This window comes from Ruditapes philippinarum, unplaced genomic scaffold, assembly GCF_026571515.1.
Source record: "Ruditapes philippinarum isolate M1 unplaced genomic scaffold, ASM2657151v2 ctg1634_1_1_1_1, whole genome shotgun sequence".
NCBI lineage: Eukaryota > Metazoa > Mollusca > Bivalvia > Venerida > Veneridae > Ruditapes > Ruditapes philippinarum.
Window position 1 is genome coordinate 69,811 of NW_026866726.1, and position 21,691 is coordinate 91,501.

The window sequence follows — 21,691 nt, forward strand, 5'->3', positions numbered from 1 at the left end:
TATATAAAATAGATAATTTACCTTTCATTAACAATGACTTACTTAAAAGAAAACGCATTTTTACAATGATACAAATTTGATTCGTATCTAGAAAATTGAAATAATAATTATCATAGGTTTTATTAGTAATAAGATTAACGAATCATATTAACTTATGTAGTAAAAGTAATCTAAGATATTTTAGTATGTTTTATAAAAAGGAAAGATTATGTATAATTCAGATACGGGTAATTGGAAAAATAAAATAAATTGCTGCGAAGATAGTCGGGTTTATTGTTTGTCTACGACAAAATTGCCTTTTCATTTCTAGCATACGTATTGTGATGTGCTCAAGATTAGTCTATGACCATTGACCGTTGTCTTTGACGTTAAATCTCCTTCTAAACCACAACCTGTTGTGTTTATATGCTACCAAAATGGTCCTTAATTCAATATTTTTTATCCGATCTGCGATCTGATCCGCCGAGTTAGACGGTTGTCAGAACTAAACATAGCAATAAGGTTTAAATGGCATCATTCCACAAACCGCTGTGCAGATTTTGATGACTCTATGATTGGCCGATGTGTGGCAATGTTTATTATATCTTAATAAGTTAAAGATGTAAACTAATCAGATTTTAATGAAAATCTTCAACAAGGGTGTTCCTTCATTATAGGTATTGCGCAACATTAAAATCTAAAATCGTCAAGGTCCGCGATCAGTGCTAAAATCAAAAATCAACATTTTCTTCTTTACATCTGCACAATGTCTTCAATGCACCTATATAGAGTTGATCATTTGGTTCTTATAATATAAAGACCTATGTGACTCTCTTGGTTTCTTTTTCTTTTTATTACTGTAGATCTATGAGCATCTTTATTGTGAACCTGATACTTTGATCTTGTTTATTTTTAAAATATTAGTCATTCTTGGACTTATGATACAAACCTATTTTTGTATGGTTAAGATGGTAAAGATGCGATTCTATTAACAAGCACAAAAATGAATATAGGCAAATCACGTTTGTATCGACGCTTTTCATTGGATAACTGTGACGTTTACATAAACTATACTGTATACGGAGCTGCTGTGAAATTATTTTCTATTTAAAAAAAAAAGAAAAATAGGAAGTTTGCTGTATTATAAATTCGTTATAAACATTCTTGACAGGTTATATAGCCGTATATGAATGGTTGTTTGTATATATAACCCTCGCCTAACGGCTAGGATTATATATACAAACAACCGTACATATAGGGTCATATTTCACCTGTCAAAAATCTTAATATGTTGGATCTAGCATGACATTGATTTTTACATTATCTTCGTTAAACAAGTTCAATAAAACCGTACATGGACCATTTAATTTTTTACTGCATGCTGTTCAATGTGTTATCAGAAATGTCTTCTAATTTGCTCGAATATGAGCGACGTCTAGCGAGTTGTTAAATTAAACGTGACGCATGTGAAATGACGTCATATAACGGCGACATAATAAGAGTACTTCACCGTAAACTTTGTCTCTTCAAATGACTATTGTTCTAAACTTGAATAGCTTTTTTAATGATAGTACTCACTACTTATATGATTAAAAATAATCAGAAAAAATAAAATGATAAATTATGAAAATAAATAAAATGTAAAATAGCTCTAAGGCCGAGTTACTGGGAACGAAGTCCTGCATTATAATATGTTTCTCTCACCGAATGCATTCAGCCTTAAATGAATATAAACAAACCTTTTAAAATTGATATGTTTTCTTAATCTTGAATGTAATCATGTGTATGTATGTTTATTCAATTGGATTAGCGAACTAATTTTATATTCTACCTTTATTGATTAACTAGAGCTATACAGTAACATGAATAAAAATAACCAGTTGATACTTTTGATGCTGATGAAACAAGTTATAATCCTTTTATTTCTGTTTCAATGAATTAGAGAGTCCGAAAAAAGATAGAGTCTACATATGGTTATTAAAAAAGATCTTATTTAAAGTAATTTGTAAAAGAACGCTGTGAATTATTCAATAGGACATGAATGCTAATGCAGACGACACGGTGGTATCAAACGCCGTAATCATAATATGAAATGGAAAAGATGATTAGATTACAAAACGGAAATTTGAAGCATGTCAGTCTGCTAGATGAAAAGATAGAATGTAAAATTGTAATCATACCGTTTCCTGTAGTCTGTAAAATGTAATGAGTATTTTCGGTACGAAAACTGTTTTAGTTAGGCAATCAATGGCTTGAAAGTCATCCCAGCCTCGGTCATTTGATTATTTTTATAAGGGAACGGCAGCGGTTGGTCGTTTTAATGAAAACATTTCTCATTTGCAATTAAAATAACGAATTCATCTCCATAGATGATGCTGGCACAAAGTGAAGTTATGTACATAATAAATCCACGAGCATTTGATATATTTGTCTTGATATACGAGCGTATATACATGTATATTTAATACATGTATATGCACATGCAATACATTTCAAAAGTATTGTACTAAATGTATAATATAAACACGTATAAACATTACAAAACTAATAACTTTCAGAAAAGTTTTTGCTTTTAAAGTTACGTTTGAAATAAATGTATTATGTTACGTTAAATTTATATATTGACCAGGCAGCCGAGAGCACTACATGCTGCGACATGTCCCCTCTAATAAACATGTTTTTTGTACACGTGCTCTGAGAAAACAACGGACAATTCACCATAAAGGTAGGAATGTCCAAGCATGTTCTGAAGTGGTATTTACTCATTGTAGACAACTTCACTTGAACGATCAATTTCTAGTTTAAGAATGTTACCCATTCATGTAGCGATTATTTCCTGACAAATAAGTCATAATTGCTAAGGTCGACATATAACAGGAAACATAATTTGGATAATAGAATGCTGTGTTTAGATTTCAATTATCAACGCATGGATTTTTCAATTTTCTAGACTTTATTTAGAAATTGACGTATGAATGAATCGGCTATACTGCTTTCAATTACCAATATTTTGTACAAAATAGTAAAATTTGATATTTGAGCCGTGTCACGACAAAACCAACATAATGTGTTTGCGACCAGCATGGATCCAGACCAGCCTGCGCATCCTCGCAGTCTGATCAGGATCCATGCTGTTCGCTATCAGTTTCTCTACTTGTTATAGGGTTTGTAAGCGAACAGCATGGATCCTGATCAGACTGCGCGGATGCGCAGGCTGGTCTGGATCCATGCTGGTCGAAAACCCATTATGTTGGTTTTGTCATGACACAGCTCATTTTTTTCATTTCCGAAATCGAATCTTTCTACATGTTTTTAAATATTTTCTGAATACTAAAAATCACTTGCGTAGAAAAAAGTATATAGAAACCAAAAAATAAACACATTTTCGTAAACATTTATTTACACTTACTATTAAATACATATTCATTTTCAACAATACTTACATATGTATATAAAAATAAAAACATAAATTCTGGAGAACAACAACAGCATCATTATTACGTCATATAAATACATTTCCTGAAGAAAGTTTTCAAAAAAAGCTTTTCAAGCTTTCTACTCAATACGTAAATTTTATTTAATGTACTTTATTATGTAAATGTAGATTAAAATTACATATTGTTTAAACTAAATACAATTCTGGTTTTGCAATGAAAATAGTTTGTTTTTAAACGTTGGTAAGTCTACCTTTTGATAATGACTGGTGCCTTATAAATAGACTTTACACGATGAAATTAACAGTCGACAAACCCATATTTGAAAACAGATAACCATAGTTGTACAAACTAATCGCCGTTTAAAGTACATCACTCTCATAAAAGAGCACCGATGCATTACGTCATACTGTTCGTTTCGTCCTGTATTAAAGGGACTCCACTGAGGTTTTAAGACATTGCGGGACTGGAAATATATTTTCGAGATTAATGTTCCATTCTATGAAGGTCTTTTCCCTAACTCCGTTATTAGAAAGAATCACAATTGAAAATCCCTTTACCAACGCTTTTCATTAAAATCATTATTGAAATAGCATAAAATACAATTTTCAATTCATTTTTGAGTGTATTTCTTAATTATCTGAAATTATATATCATTCTGTTTTAAGTTGATATATGTACGGAATTTAAATTGTAAGTTTAAAGCTTTTTGACCCCAGTGGAGTTCCTGTAAGATCTGACAGTTACAGTGGCAGTTACAGCTACATAATATTCATAGACTTAGAAATAACAATAATAAAACAGGTAATGTTACGAGCGTTATTTCCAGTGTCTTGCCATCATCTGTAAATGCATTGGATATGAACTGGAAACAAAATGACATTAAATCACTGACAGGACTGTATTTCTACGAGAATGTTCTCAAATGGAGTGGTAATAATAGTTTACACATATTAAAAAATCATAAAAGTAAGTCTTAAGGTAGAACATTGCTAAATTGTTTCTATAGATAGGTTCACTATCAAAATAAGTAAAAATAAACTGAAAACTTTAAATATTGCAGTAATTAAATGAGGATGTCTTTTTTAAATATAAGCAGTAAACTGAAATATACTTGACTGACACAATATTGATTCATATTTGTTTTTATATGCAAAATATCTTTATCATTGACAACACATTGTTAATAAGTCCCTTAATGTAAACTCTAGTTGCCTCCCCTTATTCTATCTCACATTTCATTTGGCCGAAACTAGCAAAGAGTTTGTACTAAAATATTTTTCCTCCAAAATGTTATACGTGAACGTACATCGAATAAACAAATCTTTTTAACTAACCACAAATCACATTTAAATATCACACAATGGTATTCTTTAGTCGCTATTGTATTTACAAATGTAAACAAAGTAAAGAAAATGTATTGCAAACGTGCGATATTTAACAAACAAGGATGTAAAAGTTATTTATTTGTAATGATATCTTGGCTATTCTAGGGACATTATTTGAGCCGCGTCAAGACAAAACCAACATAGTGCGTTTGCGACCAGCATGGATCCAGACCAGCCTGCGCATCCGCGCAGTCTAATCAGGATCCATGCTGTTCGCTATCAGTTTCTCTTCTTGTTATAGGGGTTTGTAAGCGAACAGCATGGATCTTGATCAGACTGCGCGGATGCGCATGCTGGTCTGGATCCGTGCTGGTCGTTGGTTTTGTCATGACACGGCTCATTTGTATGTTATTTTTAATAACTAAATAGAGGCCATGCATGCTTTTTTCCTATATATACAGTATTTATTTTCATCGAGAGGTATGAAAATAAATATTGTAACCATTTCCAAAACTTTCAGCTGAATAAGGATGCCTTCCATTGCATAATGGAATACAAAGACATGCTTTGTAATTTTTAAAGTAATGATTCTTTAAAACTTTCGATTTTTTTTAATGTAAAGAAACAGCTTAGACGGTAGACAATTTGAAAATAACATTCTTCATGTCACAATTTTGAGAACGGAAGTTTAAAATAGGTATATTTCTAAGTACGAGGTAAAAATAACAATGAATGCTCCTCAACAAACAGCAAATATGTACAGTCACACTCGGTGAACTATAAAAAAACTATAGTCGATGCTAAAAGCATATTTTGCAAAGCAAAGGGAAAGATATTATTTGATTTCGTTGAAATGGATAGAAAAATATTCTAATCAAGTAAATATTACATTGCAGACTGTATAACAAGATAATATGAATTGTAACGCTTGTATAGTTAAAAACATAGAATTGTATCTGTTTTTTTTTCAGAAACCATTTCATTTTGTAACCCAATTTTCATCTCTCATTTTTAAAAACTTGGCGAGCTTCAGTCCTTGTAACCCAAACGCGTCTTTCAACGATTCAGGAGTTTCATCTGTAAAAAAAGATCCATCAAGCTTTTCTTCCTTACAAATCGCAGCAGTGTCGTGTAAGTTGCATAAAATAAGCCTTTCTACAAGTTCTTCGCTTGACAAATCTTGAAACAGTTTGTGGTTTGTATTTTTAGCTTTATTATTTCTTTCCTTTGAAACATTTGCATTACTTTCTAAATTTTCTGGTGTACTTGCATCAGAATGTGAGGTTGATGTTCCATGTACATCGGTGGCTTCATCTGAGTCTTTTGTTAATGATGTTCCTCTCACGAATAATGGTTTTGTGTCACCCCGCGCCTGTTTATGAAGTGCTTCAACCTCTTCTATTTCATCATAGCCGCTTAGAGTTTTATCACCGGAGCTATTGTTTCTAGGTACCTCAGTTCTACTTGGATCACGTGTCAACCCCTCGATTTCTTCGTATTCTCCCAAGTCTGCTGATGAAGATACTGGAAGAGATGGTGGTGGTCTTTTGTCTATGTCTGGAGGAATTGGACCTCTGGCCGTTTTCTGAATTTCCTCATAGCCATCAAGACCGTCATCTTCTATTGAATACTGAGAAGGAGGATCGGGCATCGCGGGTTTTAGCTTTTTTTCCGCAACTTTAGGTTTTTCTTGACCATGATATTTGACAGATTTCTGCCAGAAATGTTTTCTTTCCTTTTTTCCCTACAACAAGGAAATAATCATTTTCATATTTACAATGTTTTAATAATTAGTAATGCCATACATTAACCTCTGCATTTGACTTTATCCGCATGATGTATATAACCTAGACTTAATATAATATGCATGATTGTTCGACAAAAGGTTTATGTTGTAATTATGATACTAGAATACAAGCAGACCTGGAATCTGAATGAGGGAACATAAAGGAAACCAATCAGACGCATGCATGCATGGACAGACAAACAAGCTTAATGGTGACTAGATTTAGCCTGCTTTATAAATAACTGCATATAAAAATTGTTTCAAAATCTGGAAAAGAAACGGGTTGTTTTATTAGAGAGAATTATCTTCAAATAATTTTCGGTAGATCATAGGGGTGAACGAATGAAACGAAACATTCTTATTTTCAAAAATTCCAACTCTGATGTAAAAAAAATTGGATCTATATTGAACTGACATAATGCATTAAGACAGTAGGCTTCTTTATTTTGATATGATATTTATATACTCTTCCATTGATTTAGAAACTAAAACCACTCAAGCTAACGGTTGGATTTTGCCCCTAATATAGGACAAAAAGGTACGTACCAATTGGTAAAACGGTACATAGTCCAAATAAAGTAAAAAACCTTAAAATGACTATGTTTTACTCATTGGAACATGTTAGTAAAGCCACTTAAAGGCAGAAAACAAATACTCTTATATATCTAAATAAAGAAATTTAAAGAAATAAAATTTAGATTCAAATGTAATGAAAACATGTAAAATGTTCAAAATATTGACTTCTTGAATCGAAATAGTCCAGGAATTGGCATTGCCTTGTGTCATTATGTTCGTTGGTCACGTGACTTATTAAGTACTTTTGCGAAGCTGAATCGAAATACAATTTAAATCAATTATGTCAAAATTTAAAGTTATTTTGACGTTTGCATTTACTCACACCATTAACACTTAAATGGGCATAATTTCAGTTTTATTTTGACAAAGATATTATAAGAAATATATAGGATCATTATAAAGATCATAAGTAATACAGTAACATACAGCTGTTAATGCATCATATTGACCTATAAATATACACTAGACGAAAACAAATATGACAAATTACCGAGGGCAATCACAGATACAAATTCAATTCGAAATAAATCTAAAGTGGTCCAAAAGAAAATTATAGATCTTGGACAATGCAATATCCTATAATGATATTTATTGAGTTTTAAGTTAAAAATCAGTAATGCTCCGCTTCAAAATTGTAAAACTACAAAGGGTAAAAGCTAAAATATTGATTAAACAGAGGTATGGTTCTTAAGCATTGTATTTTGTCTGAATAAGATCTATTTTCTATGGTGTTTCAGGATGTGTCTCTGGTAGCTTTTAGCTTTGCAAGGACAATAGAAAAAGTTGTGAATCATTTAAGGCCCATAACTATAAAATTATGCATAAGAGACTTATGGCCATTTTGCTGTTAATGCTTTTGACTATTAAAAGTATTGACTTAAAATGCAATACCTCTGGAAGTATGCAAAAGACAGTTTAGGGTTCAAGAGGTATGGTCATTCAAATCGCCACTTTAAAGAACTGAAGAATTGGCAACGAATTTAAGTTGAGTTGTATGCCCTTATTAAAGAACACATAAATGTAAAATATAGTCAAGATTTACCTTGTGGTTTTGGACTAAGACGCGTATTTCTTAACTATCAAAAATACCTTAGAATGGCCTTTTCTGGAAATACGACAACTTTAAATAGTCTGTAATATCAACGTAGCAAAATGTTTTACAATAGACTTTTGTTAGGAAACGTATAATATCAATCAGCTAAGAAACAATATATGCTTATGTATATATTGGCTTAAAGTGACATTACCCCCCCCCCCACCTCCCAAATATATATAAATGGCTGGTATACAGGTCAAAGTCAAATTAACTCTCGATTTTCCCATAACTGTTTTCAATCCTGCAGTCTTGGTCATCTGTATAAACAATAAAGCCTCATGATTCATAAATATTTTTCGAAACGTATCGTTAACGTCCAATTGATAAAAAGTGTGAGACAGTCTTTTAATTTTTTCGGCAGTTACTAAGCATTTTTCATTATCAATCATTGGTCAATCACTATTATATCAGTCAATCTTTTTTAAATAGCTCAAGTCAACAACCACAAAATATCATAAATACTGATTTGAAAATTTTCTGGTAAAGGGTGTCTTATCTAAAATATCACTAAATGTATTTTAGAGAGACTAATTATGTCAATTATCAAATATTTCTGCCGTTTAGTTCTGATTTATAGATATGTCAGGTATCATATTTGTAATTAAATTTTGTATTTTAGTCCTCAAATATAGATATCTATACAAACAATATGACGGATGCTCTCCTAAGATAAATTTCAGTTGACCTAATGAAATAACTTTACAAGCGGGAATATGAGCATTGCAGTTTGCTGATGACAACTAGACGAACGCTGTTGGTCAAATGTCAAGATAAACCCTTGACTCAGGTTAATAATTAAAGAATACGTTGTAATTCGGTATGGAGTATTGGCATGGTTTGTAGATTACGTTTTTATTACTTTTGTGATCCTTTGATCAAAGGTGAAGGGCACTGTGACACTGACCACTAAATGTTTGCCAAACTCATGACCATATAACACTTTCGCCAGTAATGAAACGTACTGTGGATGTCATTCTTGAGGTCAATCTGTCAAAGGTCATCATGGCTTTGATCATCAAACCCTTGTCCGAGCAATATTTAATTAGGTCTATTGTTTTAAGATCTGAAGTGGTTGTTGGCCATGACTCTCCTCTATATTACCCATTTTTGTTTTGGATTTCAATGCAGTCTTCAGTTCCACCCCCATGCAAACTAGCATTGGATTGTGTTCTAATGGTTTGTGCAAATCTTACTAAATAATGCAAAAATATGACTTTATTCAGATCGATATGCTATAAACAAAAAATGGGAGTGTCTTATGGAAGCTTAGGCAAATTACATCATTTTAGATTTCTATAATGAATGAAGCTTAAGATTAACTTACCTTGTCTTTCTTGTCTGTATCTACAACAAAAAGTATTATTTCAAAATTGGGTATTCAAAGCTATAACATTTAAAAGAATGCCTAGAGAAAGTCGAAATTGTGTGTATCAATTTAAATAAACGCTATTTGTGATAAATATTCCTTTAAAAGCAGCACTACCAGCAACATCATCATCAATACAGCACTCTCATTGTAAGTAAAATGGAAATAAATTTTATTTAGATATTTACTTAACAGAAAATGATGAAAATACTTGAAATTACCCTAAATCGCGTTTTTTCATGTTTAAACATGGCCTGTCATATAAATTTGAAGAAAAATTGTTGTTTTGTAGATTTTTTTATTTTTTTCATTAACCCATTGCTTCATGAGCATTTTGTGAAAAATGGCTGTTTTCATTGAAAAGTCTCCCGTTACAAGTTCAAATTGCTATAATACTATTAAAACTGCTTCAACACTAATCAAACTTGGCACAAATGTTGACTGGACCATTGCCCTTGCAACAACATGCTCAGGCTTAAATTTTCTGTTACCATGGCAACGAGGGGACATCTCAAAATTGCCAAAAATCACTATTTTGCGTTGATTTTTTCCATCAAAATTGATTTCAAAGTGCTGCAATTTCTCAATGGATTGAGATAGAGTCAAATGCTTTTCAGCGTTGGTTACACGTTACCTTATGATCAATCTGGGGTCATTTACAGCCTCTCACAAGTCCAAAATTTTCTTGGCGATGAGGGCGACTTCGCCCCCCTTCAAACCCCCCAAACAGAAGGGGGCACATCCCCCTTCTGGCAACCCCCTGATGTATCTTTTGGTTGGGGTGCCGCGCCGAAAAAGAGGTCACTGTTTTTAACAACATTTCTCAAACAAAAACAAGTGTTTGGGGCCTAAATAAGGCATTTTTTCATCATTTGAGACAACAAAAAGGGGGGGGGGTGAAAAAGGGTTAAAAGGCGTGTATATGAAGTAATGGGTTAACAGAAAATGATGAAAATACTTGAAATTACCCTAAATCGCGTTTTTTCATGTTTAAACATGGCCTGTCATATAAATTTGAAGAAAAATTGTTGTTTTGTAGATTTTTTTATTTTTTTCATTAACCCATTGCTTCATGAGCATTTTGTGAAAAATGGCTGTTTTCATTGAAAAGTCTCCCGTTACAAGTTCAAATTGCTATAATACTATTAAAACTGCTTCAACACTAATCAAACTTGGCACAAATGTTGACTGGACCATTGCCCTTGCAACAACATGCTCAGGCTTAAATTTTCTGTTACCATGGCAACGAGGGGACATCTCAAAATTGCCAAAAATCACTATTTTGCGTTGATTTTTTCCATCAAAATTGATTTCAAAGTGCTGCAATTTCTCAATGGATTGAGATAGAGTCAAATGCTTTTCAGCGTTGGTTACACGTTACCTTATGATCAATCTGGGGTCATTTACAGCCTCTCACAAGTCCAAAATTTTCTTGGCGATGAGGGGGACTCCGCCCCCCTTCAAACCCCCCAAACAGAAGGGGGCATATCCCCCTTCTGGCAACCCCCTGATGTATCTTTTGGTTGGGGGGCCGCGCCGAAAAAGAGGTCACTGTTTTTAACAACATTTCTCAAACAAAAACAAGTGTTTGGGGCCTAAATAAGGCATTTTTTCATCATTTGAGACAACAAAAAGGGGGGGGGGTGAAAAAGGCGTTAAAAGGCGTGTATATGAAGTAATGGGTTAAGTTAAATACAAAATATACTGAAGAAAAAATTGTCCGAAAGTCAGTAAAAAGGGATACTGAATGGGTATAGGTTCAGAACGAGTTGAACAAAAATATATTATGCAAAATTTTGGTGAGCATTAAAAACTATATTATTCAACGAGTTAAAACAATTTATTAATGAAGCTAAACGAATATAATATTCTATTTATCACATAAGTTATCACAAAATAAGAACTTCTAACAATTAAAAAAAAAATATTTTAAAAAAAAAACGAATCATTTTTTCATTGACGAGCTTAAATAGTTTTATGCCAACACTGAGTGCGTCTTTACGTTATGTTTGCATAACGTAAAACTTAATCTAGCTTTTACAGAGTCATGAAAGCAACAACCACAGGTATGGTATAAAATGATTTACCTACCGGCTCTTTTGTTAAAAGCGGTCTAGTAAACTATTTAATTACTATTTTTGAAAGAACAACTGAAATTGAAAATTTACCATGTTTTTTCGTTGGTAATTGTATAGGTGTAGGTTTACGGGGAGGTAATGCTGGGTTCTCTGTATAGACCTTGTTTCCAAGCGGCCCTTTCATATCAACATAACCATCAAGATCTTTAAAAAATAATAAATATTTACAAGAAATGTGGTTGTCCGAATTGTACAACTGTAGTTGTGTTGTAAAAGATTGTCGTATTTATGCTTCAAATTACTCTCAATATAAATTTAGCATAAATGTGTGTACGAGGGATGATCCAGAAATACCCGGAATTAGGCGTTTCCATGGTTATTTAAGGCAACCTGAGACGTACTGGATGCCATTAAATAGATAATATTTTGCAATCAAATAGATGAAACATCAAACTTTCTACAGGTATAAATTTAAGGAAGAAATCATGAAATTTGTCAGAATTATAAACAAAGTCCGAGTAATTCAAGAGTATCCCTCGTTTAAATAGTTATATCATTAGAATATCTATATTAAGTGACATTATTGAGGAAAGGAAATATCTTGTATCGAGAACATCAAAACATTAGTAATATGCATTTGAGCCGTGTCACGACAAAACCAACATAGTGGGTTTGCGACCAGCATGGATCCAGACCAGCCTGCGCATCCGCGCAGTCTGATCAGGATCCATGCTGTTCGCTTACAAACTCTATTACAAGTAGAGAAACTGATAGCGAACAGCATGGATCCTGATCAGACTGCGCGGATGCGCAGGCTGGTCTGGATCCATGCTGGTCGCAAACGCACTATGTTGGTTTTGTCGTGACGCGGCTCATTTATATAATTTACATCCAGGAAGCTTCAGATGCAGTAAGCAGGACGGAAATTGCATACTCAAAAGAATATAATTACGTTAAGATTAATCATGATAAATTGAGATAATAATTAAAGGTCCATTATGCGAGAGAAAAACATTTTTAGTTCTCAAAACTTTTTTATTTTGGTGTTCAATTTAAAGTTCCCAAAACAAAAAAGTTACCGTACATATTGGCCATTTTCGCTTCTGATTTCATTATTTAAAAAGATTCATTATTTTGAATGGAAGTCAAAATATTACTTCGTATTGCTACTTTTATAACAAAGAATTTCCCAATCAGCGCTACTTTCTTCAGGTAAAATGCATTTTTTATGCTCTAAAATCATTTGTACATGTTATAAAAACTCATATTTTTATTTGTGTCTAAGACATAATGTGCTTTTAATAATAAAAATAAAAGAAAAAATCAATTCTGACTATTACAATATGATGATTGAAAGTTCTCATTATTTTTAAATGAAGATAAATGATGTGAAAATATAAATGTGAATGAGTAATAAATACAAACCATTGTTCTCCTCTAACCGAATACATTTCTTATAAGACAGGTCTGAAGTGGTACAAGAACAGACAGTTTTTACATTATATTCATCTATTAGATTTAATATTTAAAAAAAAAACTGGTTGTTCCCTCACCTTTTTCAAGTCTCTCTGTTATTGGCATTAAGTAATCATCAGGATCTTCAGTGGGGATAGGTGACTGTTTGTGGGGATGATCTGCTGCATCCGCTCCCTCGAATGCTTCAAATAGCATGGTTATATATTGCATTACAAATAAAAGAGCAGCAGAAGTAGGTAAAAGTAGTAGTAGTAGCTAGGCAGTGGAAGCAGCAGCAGCAGGAATAGTAGCAGTAGAGCACTATAGAAGTAGTAGCAGTAGCAGTAGCAGCAGCAATAATAATAATAATAATAATAATAATAATAATGAAACATATTCAAAAGTATATAGAGAATAACATGCTACTGTCTTTTGATATCAATTTTATCAGCCGAGCCTGATAAAATTGATATCAAAAGACAGTAGCATGTTTTTCTATTTATCATGTAACACATAAAAACTGTCAAAATAACAAAATAATCTACTTTTAAATAGCGAATTTCGTAAAAAAGGGGATTTTTGTTCAAAGAAATAATTCTTGAAAACAAATTCCTCCGCCCCTGAAACTTAGAATTTGTAAATAAAATGGCGGCCATTTTTTCTTTCGACTCTGATAAATAGAGAATAACATGCTACTGTCTTTTGATATCAATTTTATCAGGCGAGGTTGATATGGGCTAGAAAGGGCGAGGCTTGCCGAGCCCTTTCTGCCCATATCAGCCGAGCCTGATAAAATTGATATCAAAAGACAGTAGCATGTTTTTCTATTTATCATGTAACACATAATAACTGTCAAAATAACAAAATAATCTACTTTTAAATAGCGAATTTCGTTAAAAAGGGGGATTTTTGTTCAAAGAAATAATTCTTGAAAACAAATTCCTCCGCCCCTGAAACTTAGAATTTGTAATTGGAGGCCATTTTTTCTTTCGACTCGGATAAAAGATACAACAGAATGTAGGCCTAATACGATAACATTCTTACCTTTAATTTAAACATCGATCCAAAAATCCGCTTAGAATCACATAAACTAAACTTTACTGCAATTTTTGTCTTGAATTGTCAAATTCAAAAGTTCTCGATTATTTCAATCAAAGAAAAGTCAAATCGGCAATCAAACAAAAGCTACACAAACATGCGTCATATTTTTCAAACGAAACAATTTGTTCACTTATTAAATAATAATCCGGCGAAATAAAGTAAACATTTACAAGTTCTCAAAGAAAATTGTCTAGCCTGTTTGTTATGATTACATGTATAGTATGACGTGAACATCGATGATGTCATTTGCAATATAAATTATGACGTCACTTCAAACTATTCGCTATCTAATTTATTCGTAATTGAAATCGAAATAATAAATAAATAAATATCGCACCTTGATTCAAGACTTGTAAGGGAATGAGATTACATTGTAGAATTCACATGCTGATGAAAATGAGAATATAAGCAATTGAAAAAAGTCCGTTAACATGGGCGGGGCTTATTTTTGATATCAGGTTACTGACCTGATATCAAAAATAATTATCAGGCAAGTGTTATCGGGCAGTTACCATAGCAGTTGCATGATAAAAGATAAAACAGAATGTAGGTCTAACATGATAAAATTCTTACCTTTAATTAAAACAGTGATCCAAAAAATCCCTTAGAATCACATAAACTTTACTCAAATTACTGCACTGTTTGTCTTAAATTGTAAAATTCAAAAGTTCACGATAATTTCAATCAAACAAAAGTCCAATTTGCAATCAAACACAAGCTTCACAAAGATGCGTCTTGTTTTTTTAAACGAAACAATTTGTTCACTTATTTAATAATCCGGCAAAATAAAGTAAACAATCACAAGTTCTCAAAGAAAATCGTGAAGCCTGTTTGTTATGTTTACATGTATAGTATGACGTGAACATTGATGATGTCATTTGCAATATAAATTATGACGTCACTTCATTTAGTTGGTGTTAAACCTATTCGTTATCTAATTTATTCGTAATTGAAATCGAAATAATAAATAAATAAATATCGCATCTTGATTTAAGACTTGTAAGGGTATGCAATGACATTGTAGATTCACATGCTGATGAAAATGAGAATATAAGCAATTGAAAAAAGTCCGTTAGAAATGGGCGGGGCTTATTTTTGATATCAGGTTACTGACCTGATATCAAAAATAATTATCAGGCAAGTGTTATCGGGCAGTTACCATAGCAGTTGCATGATAAATAGAGAATAACATGCTACTGTCTTTTGATATCAATTTTATCAGGCGAGGTTGATATGGGCTAGAAAGGGGCCAGGCTGGCCAAGTCCTTTCTGCCCATATCAGTCGAGCCTGATAAAATTGATATCAAAAGACAGTAGCATGTTTTTCTATTTATCATGTAACACACAAAAACTGTCCAAATTACAAAATAATCTACCTTTTATCAGCAAATTTTGTAGAAAGAGGCATTTTTTATTCTTGAAAACAAATTCCTCTGCCCCTGAAACTTAGAATTTGTAATTGGAGGCCATTTTTTCTTTCGACTCGGATAAAAGATACAACAGAATGTAGGCCTAATACGATAACATTCTTACCTTTAATTTAAACATCGATCCAAAAATCCGCTTAGAATCACATAAACTAAACTTTACTGCAATTTTTGTCTTGAATTGTCAAATTCAAAAGTTCTCGATTATTTCAATCAAAGAAAAGTCAAACCGGCGATCAAACAAAAGCTACACAAACATGTGTCTTTTTTTCTGAATGAAACGATTTGCTCACTCATTTAATAGCAATCTCGCGAAACAAAGTAAACATTTACAAGTTCTCCAAGAAAATCGTATAGCCCGTTTGTTATGTTTATAATATAACGTGAACACCGATGATGTCATTTCCGATATAAATAATGACATCACTTCAAAGTGCTTAACTGTTCGCTATCTTATTTGTTCGTAATTGAAATCGAAATAATAAATAAATAAATATCGCACCTTGATTCAAGACTTGTAAGGGAATGAGATTACATTGTAGAATTCACATGCTGATGAAAATGAGAATATAAGCAATTGAAAAAAGTCCGTTAACATGGGCGGGGCTTATTTTTGATATCAGGTTACTGACCTGATATCAAAAATAATTATCAGGCAAGTGTTATCGGGCAGTTACCATAGCAGTTGCATGATAAAAAACATAAACAAGGCTTAAACTATATATAACAGTGTTATTGGGTAAATTTGGAAAAGAAAAAGTGATAAGAAATCAAAAGAAACATCTTTATGGATATGTACAGAAGTGATTAATGGTAGTACATATTATTAAGTATTTGTTTTTTAAAATTCAATATATTCCTGGATCATAAATAACAAGGTTTAACCTGCTAAATAGACTAACATAAATAGCCGGTGCTAGGGAGGGGGCAAGAGAGATGTTGCATATTTACAATATCTCTCATGAACAGACTAAATCAAACCGAGTTTGCAATTTTTATATTATATGGTTGTTTTCATTGCTTCGCGGGATCACCTTTTTCCAGATTTTTATTGTCTTAAGACTTCCGCACGGATTTTAAAGAATAACTTTATATGAGCCGCGACACGACAAAACCAACATAATGGGTTTGCGACCAGCATGGATCCAGACCAGCCTGCGCATCCGCGCAGTCTGATCAGGATCCATGCTGTTCGCTTACCAACTCTTTTACAAGTAGAGAAACTGATAGCGAACAAAATGGATCCTGATCAGACTGCGCTGATCAGGATGGTCTGGATCCATGCTGGTCGCAAGCGCATTACGTTGGTTTTGTCGTGACGCGGCTCGTATATCTATTTACATGTATTGTTATCTTACAAAATGCAAAATCAGTATTATAAATGTATATTTATGTTTGAAAGCAACATAAGTTTATTGTTTTAGAAATCAAATCAGTTACAATATCCTTTAACTGTGAAATCGACAAGGAGACTGGCCAAGTAAGTAATTACCATTCGTGTAAAATAATCATAAGATAACGGCCCTATGATTATAATATGATTGCAATTAGCATGTAAAAAGTAACAACAAATATCAACAAGGCAATGCGACGTTCACAGAACGTAGACCTGACACAACCCATCCACATTGGCGAGATACATAGAAAGCACCAAACCGAAAAAAAAAGGTTCAGGAAGGAAGTAATGGACATGACAATGACTGTTATTATTAACAATTTTATAACAGAAATGATTAAAATCCAAAAGGGCTGTCCGTCAAATTTTAAGGTAAAGTTAGATAGAGAAATACTTTTATCTCCTCCGGAATTAAAGAGCATGAACATATATACAAATTATATAACAAAACATAATATTATATGGAAGATCAGAAAAAAGTAGATACATTATATATAACATTAAACATTGGTAAAAAATTTTTTATGCAATATTCAATGCATTTAAACATATCACTTGTGTACGGATACCTTCATTCGAAGAAAATGAAATATCAAGATTCCTACAAGTTAACAAAGACATGCATAGGTACTTGTATGACGGAATTATAATATTTCTATATCGATTGTGATGATATATGTAGAACTAAACTTTATTAACACCAAAAAGGCTGTTCAGCAACTTTCAAGGTAAAGTTTAAAGTAAGCTAAGTATCTAAGTTTCAAATAAAAGATAATTATTAAGTCTGGTAATTATGGGACGTACCCGTTGCTATTGGTAACTGACGTGGGGGTCTTGCAGGTAAAGGTGGGGGTCCATGTTTTACATTTTCATACTTCTTCGAGTCTTCTGCAAAGAAAATAAGCCATTTTTCAGTCTTTAAAAACGATTTTGCATGTTTCTAAAATCAAATTTGGAATATATAACGTAACATTTATTAGTTAAATACGGTGGCATAAAGGGGAAATCAGAAATATATTATCTATCACGTGCGCACGCGATGGGGGACGTCAAAAATATTTTATCAATCACGTGCGCACGAGATGGGGACATCAGAAATATTTTATCTATCACGTGCGCACGCGATAGCTACTACGTGCGCACGCGATAGCTACTACGTGCGCACGCTACTAGTAATACGTGCGCACGTAGTAGCTATCGGGTGCGCACGTAGTAGTCATAGCGTGCGCACGTGGTAGCTATCGCGCGCGCACGTTGTATTTTAATATTTTCCGATGTCCCCCATCGCGTGCGCACATGACAGATAAAATATTTCTGTTGTCCTCCATCGCATGCGCATGTGATAGATAAAATATTTCTGATGTTCCCTATCACGTGCGCACGTGATAGATAAAATATATCGCGTGCGCACGAAATAGATAAAATATTTCTGGTGTCCCCTATATGCCACCGTAGTTAAAAGTGCACTAGTTAAAAATAATTTTGATACCTAAAATATGCTTCAGAGACACTCCATATATGGCATGTTAAACGATTGCGAAATTCAATCAATCAACTTTTTGGTCTATATCCAATATTTATATTGTATAACTCTAATTATATATTCTAGGCCTATACCATAATATTTATTCAATCCTACTGAATATTTGTTCATCATAAAAAATATTTCTGTGCGATAATAAGAGGATATTTTTTCGTTTGAGTGAATTATGGAATATATTTTCACGAAACATGATAAAATGCCACATATTTTCACGAGCCGGGACGGCGAGTGAAAATATGTGGCATTTTATCATGTTGAGTGAAAATATATACCATATTTCACGAAAAACGAAAAAATAACCTTTTTATTTAATTTCATTATCAAAGGGGTCATCTAGATGTAAATATATTCTATTTATATTGGAACATGCATGAAGGCATCATGGAAGATGACCAGGGGATCATCTAGATCTACATGCTCAATTCATTCGAGGGGTTCATGGAAGTCTCCAATGTTGTTCATATACTTAAGTTCACATTGAACTTATTTAGGGGCTCACGTAAGATGATCAGAGGATCATGATCTTTTTTATTCTAGAATATGTATGGATGGTTCATGCAAGATGATATAGCTGTTCATGACTTTAATTCTTAAGTAACATAATTATTGTAGGAGAATATGTTTTCAGAGTGATCATCCAAAACCCACTACCTTATCCCCTCATCTTACCTAATCATATATTCATATATGTTTTATAAGAACTAGAGTGTTTATACATCTGATCATCTAAGTTGACCCCTCATATATGTTCCATAACAACTTATGTATAATTATGTACATCTAGAATGATCCCCCGCTAATCTTACATTTAATTCCCTCATACATCTTCAATATAAACTAGAGTGTATGTTCATGAAGATGGTCTCTCCTCATATGTCATTCCACATATATCTTTCATATGAACAAGAGTATATGAACATTTAAATGCATGTTTCTAAAATCAAATTTGGAATATATAACGTAACATTTATTAGTTAAATACGGTGGCATAAAGGGGAAATCAGAAATATTTTATCTATCACGTGCGCACGCGATGGGGGACGTCAAAAATATTTTATCAATCACGTGCGCACGAGATGGGGACATCAGAAATATACGTGCGCACGTAGTAGCTATCGGGTGCGCACGTAGTAGTCATAGCGTGCGCACGTGGTAGCTATCGCGCGCACGTTGTATTTTAATATTTTCCGATGTCCCCCATCGCGTGCGCACGTGACAGATAAAATATTTCTGATGTCCTCCATCGCATGCGCATGTGATAGATAAAATATTTCTGATGTCCCCTATCACGTGCGCACGTGATAGATAAAATATATCGCGTGCGCACGAAATAGATAAAATATTTCTGATGTCCCCTGTATGCCACCGTAGTTAAAAGTGCACTAGTTAAAAATAATTTTGATACCTAAAATATGTTTCAGAGACACTCCATATATGGCATGTTAAACGATTGCGAAATTCAATCAATCAACTTTTTGGTCTATATCCAATATTTATATTGTATAACTCTAATTATATATTCTAGGCCTATACCATAATATTTATTCAATCCTACTGAATATTTGTTCATCATAAAAAATATTTCTGTGCGATAATAAGAGGATATTTTTTCGTTTGAGTGAATTATGGAATATATTTTCACGAAACATGATAAAATGCCACATATTTTCACGAGCCGGGACGGCGAGTGAAAATATGTGGCATTTTATCATGTTGAGTGAAAATATATACCATATTTCACGAAAAACGAAAAAATAACCTTTTTATTTAATTTCATTATCAAAGAAAAATGGTTACGAACCCCCTTGCTTGCTACGCAACTGCAATTGTACAGCGCGTAGTAATATAATTATTGTCTTGTTTTGCACGCTACATTGTGACGTCACGTCAACAACTCTTTAAACGTGGCTGTGACTAAAAAAAGGATTGGAGCACCACACTAAATACCGTATTCCGGTATATACCGGACAAGGCGCTTGAATGATAAAATGCTAAAATCTTGTCTTTTTACCCAACGGAATGAACTTTAACAGGTCTAATTCATCTTTTCACTCCGAATCAAGTACGATAGTCAAGGAAAAATGTAAAATTCGGCGAAAAAAACGATATTTGTCTATTTTGTGATCATGATTTCTGCAAGCGTCTAGAGGTACTGCTCCAATCCTGTATTGAGCTAAATCCTTTAAACGTCTGTACAGCGTTAATGACTAAATTAAAGATATTGGTGTTCGGATTTATTTTCTTAGTTAGACCATTTTCTATCATTCTAGATAGTTTTCAAATCAAAATTCAACAAAAAGTTGTTATTTATTTATCAGATTTTATAATCAAAATGGCGAAAGAAGTCCCCTAAAATAAATATGAGTTTTGACTCCGCCCATTTTTTTTGATGTACACATACTATATTTATTTGTAAAATATATAAGAGGATCACGTAAGATGACCAGGGGTCTTTGATACATGTATACTTTAGTTATCTGAAACACAGATGATGGGTTCACGTAATGCCCAGAGATTTTCTGGTTCTCTAAAGAAAATGTTTGAAAAGATCACTTAAAATGACCAAAAGATCATAAAAACCTTTTTTGTTCTTATTCTTGTTCTGATAGAATATATAGGAGGGGATTATGTTAGCTGATAATCGGATCATCTACATTATCTAAATGTACATGTACTGTTGTTCTAATAGAACTTAATGTGAGATCCTTAATAATTACCAAGGTTTATTTAAATGTACATGCTCTAGTTCTTATGGAACATACATGAGAGTATCACACATATATGTACATATACTCAATACATTATGGAGCATGTATGAGGGTATCATGTGAGATAACCGAATATTATCTAGATGCACATATGCTCGTAAAGCGACCAGAGGGTCATGAACAAATACTATATTTGTAATGGAACATTTATATGAGGGGATCACGTTAGGCGACCAAGGGATCATCTCACTGTACATCTATCTACGAAAACCACGGAAATGTGTGCCCCACGAATAATTATGATTTTAGGGTACCTTGAAAATTGACCTTTTGATAAACTTTATGTACATTTTCTCTCGTTCTTCTAGAACATATATCAAGGGATTATAAATGATGTCCAAGGATTCATCTTTATAAA

General features: G+C 32.9%; 1 protein-coding gene across 2 annotated transcripts in view; it reads right to left on the reverse strand.

The window, feature by feature from the left end:
- Window positions 1-3,357: 3,357 nt before the first annotated feature.
- Window positions 3,358-21,691, reverse strand: part of LOC132733515 (uncharacterized) — a 28,318-nt gene continuing 9,984 nt past the window's right edge. Inside the window, exons 4-8 of one of the 2 annotated variants that reach the window (XM_060720170.1) lie at window positions 17,827-17,910; window positions 13,197-13,301; window positions 11,734-11,847; window positions 9,524-9,543; window positions 3,358-6,485 (exon numbers count right to left, since the gene is read on the reverse strand). In XM_060720170.1, the coding sequence (XP_060576153.1) occupies window positions 5,721-6,485; window positions 9,524-9,543; window positions 11,734-11,847; window positions 13,197-13,301; window positions 17,827-17,910 (1,088 nt within the window). In that variant the 3' untranslated portion in view covers window positions 3,358-5,720. The remainder of the gene's footprint in view (window positions 6,486-9,523; window positions 9,544-11,733; window positions 11,848-13,196; window positions 13,302-17,826; window positions 17,911-21,691) is intronic. The other variant, XM_060720171.1, reaches the window with a different exon arrangement.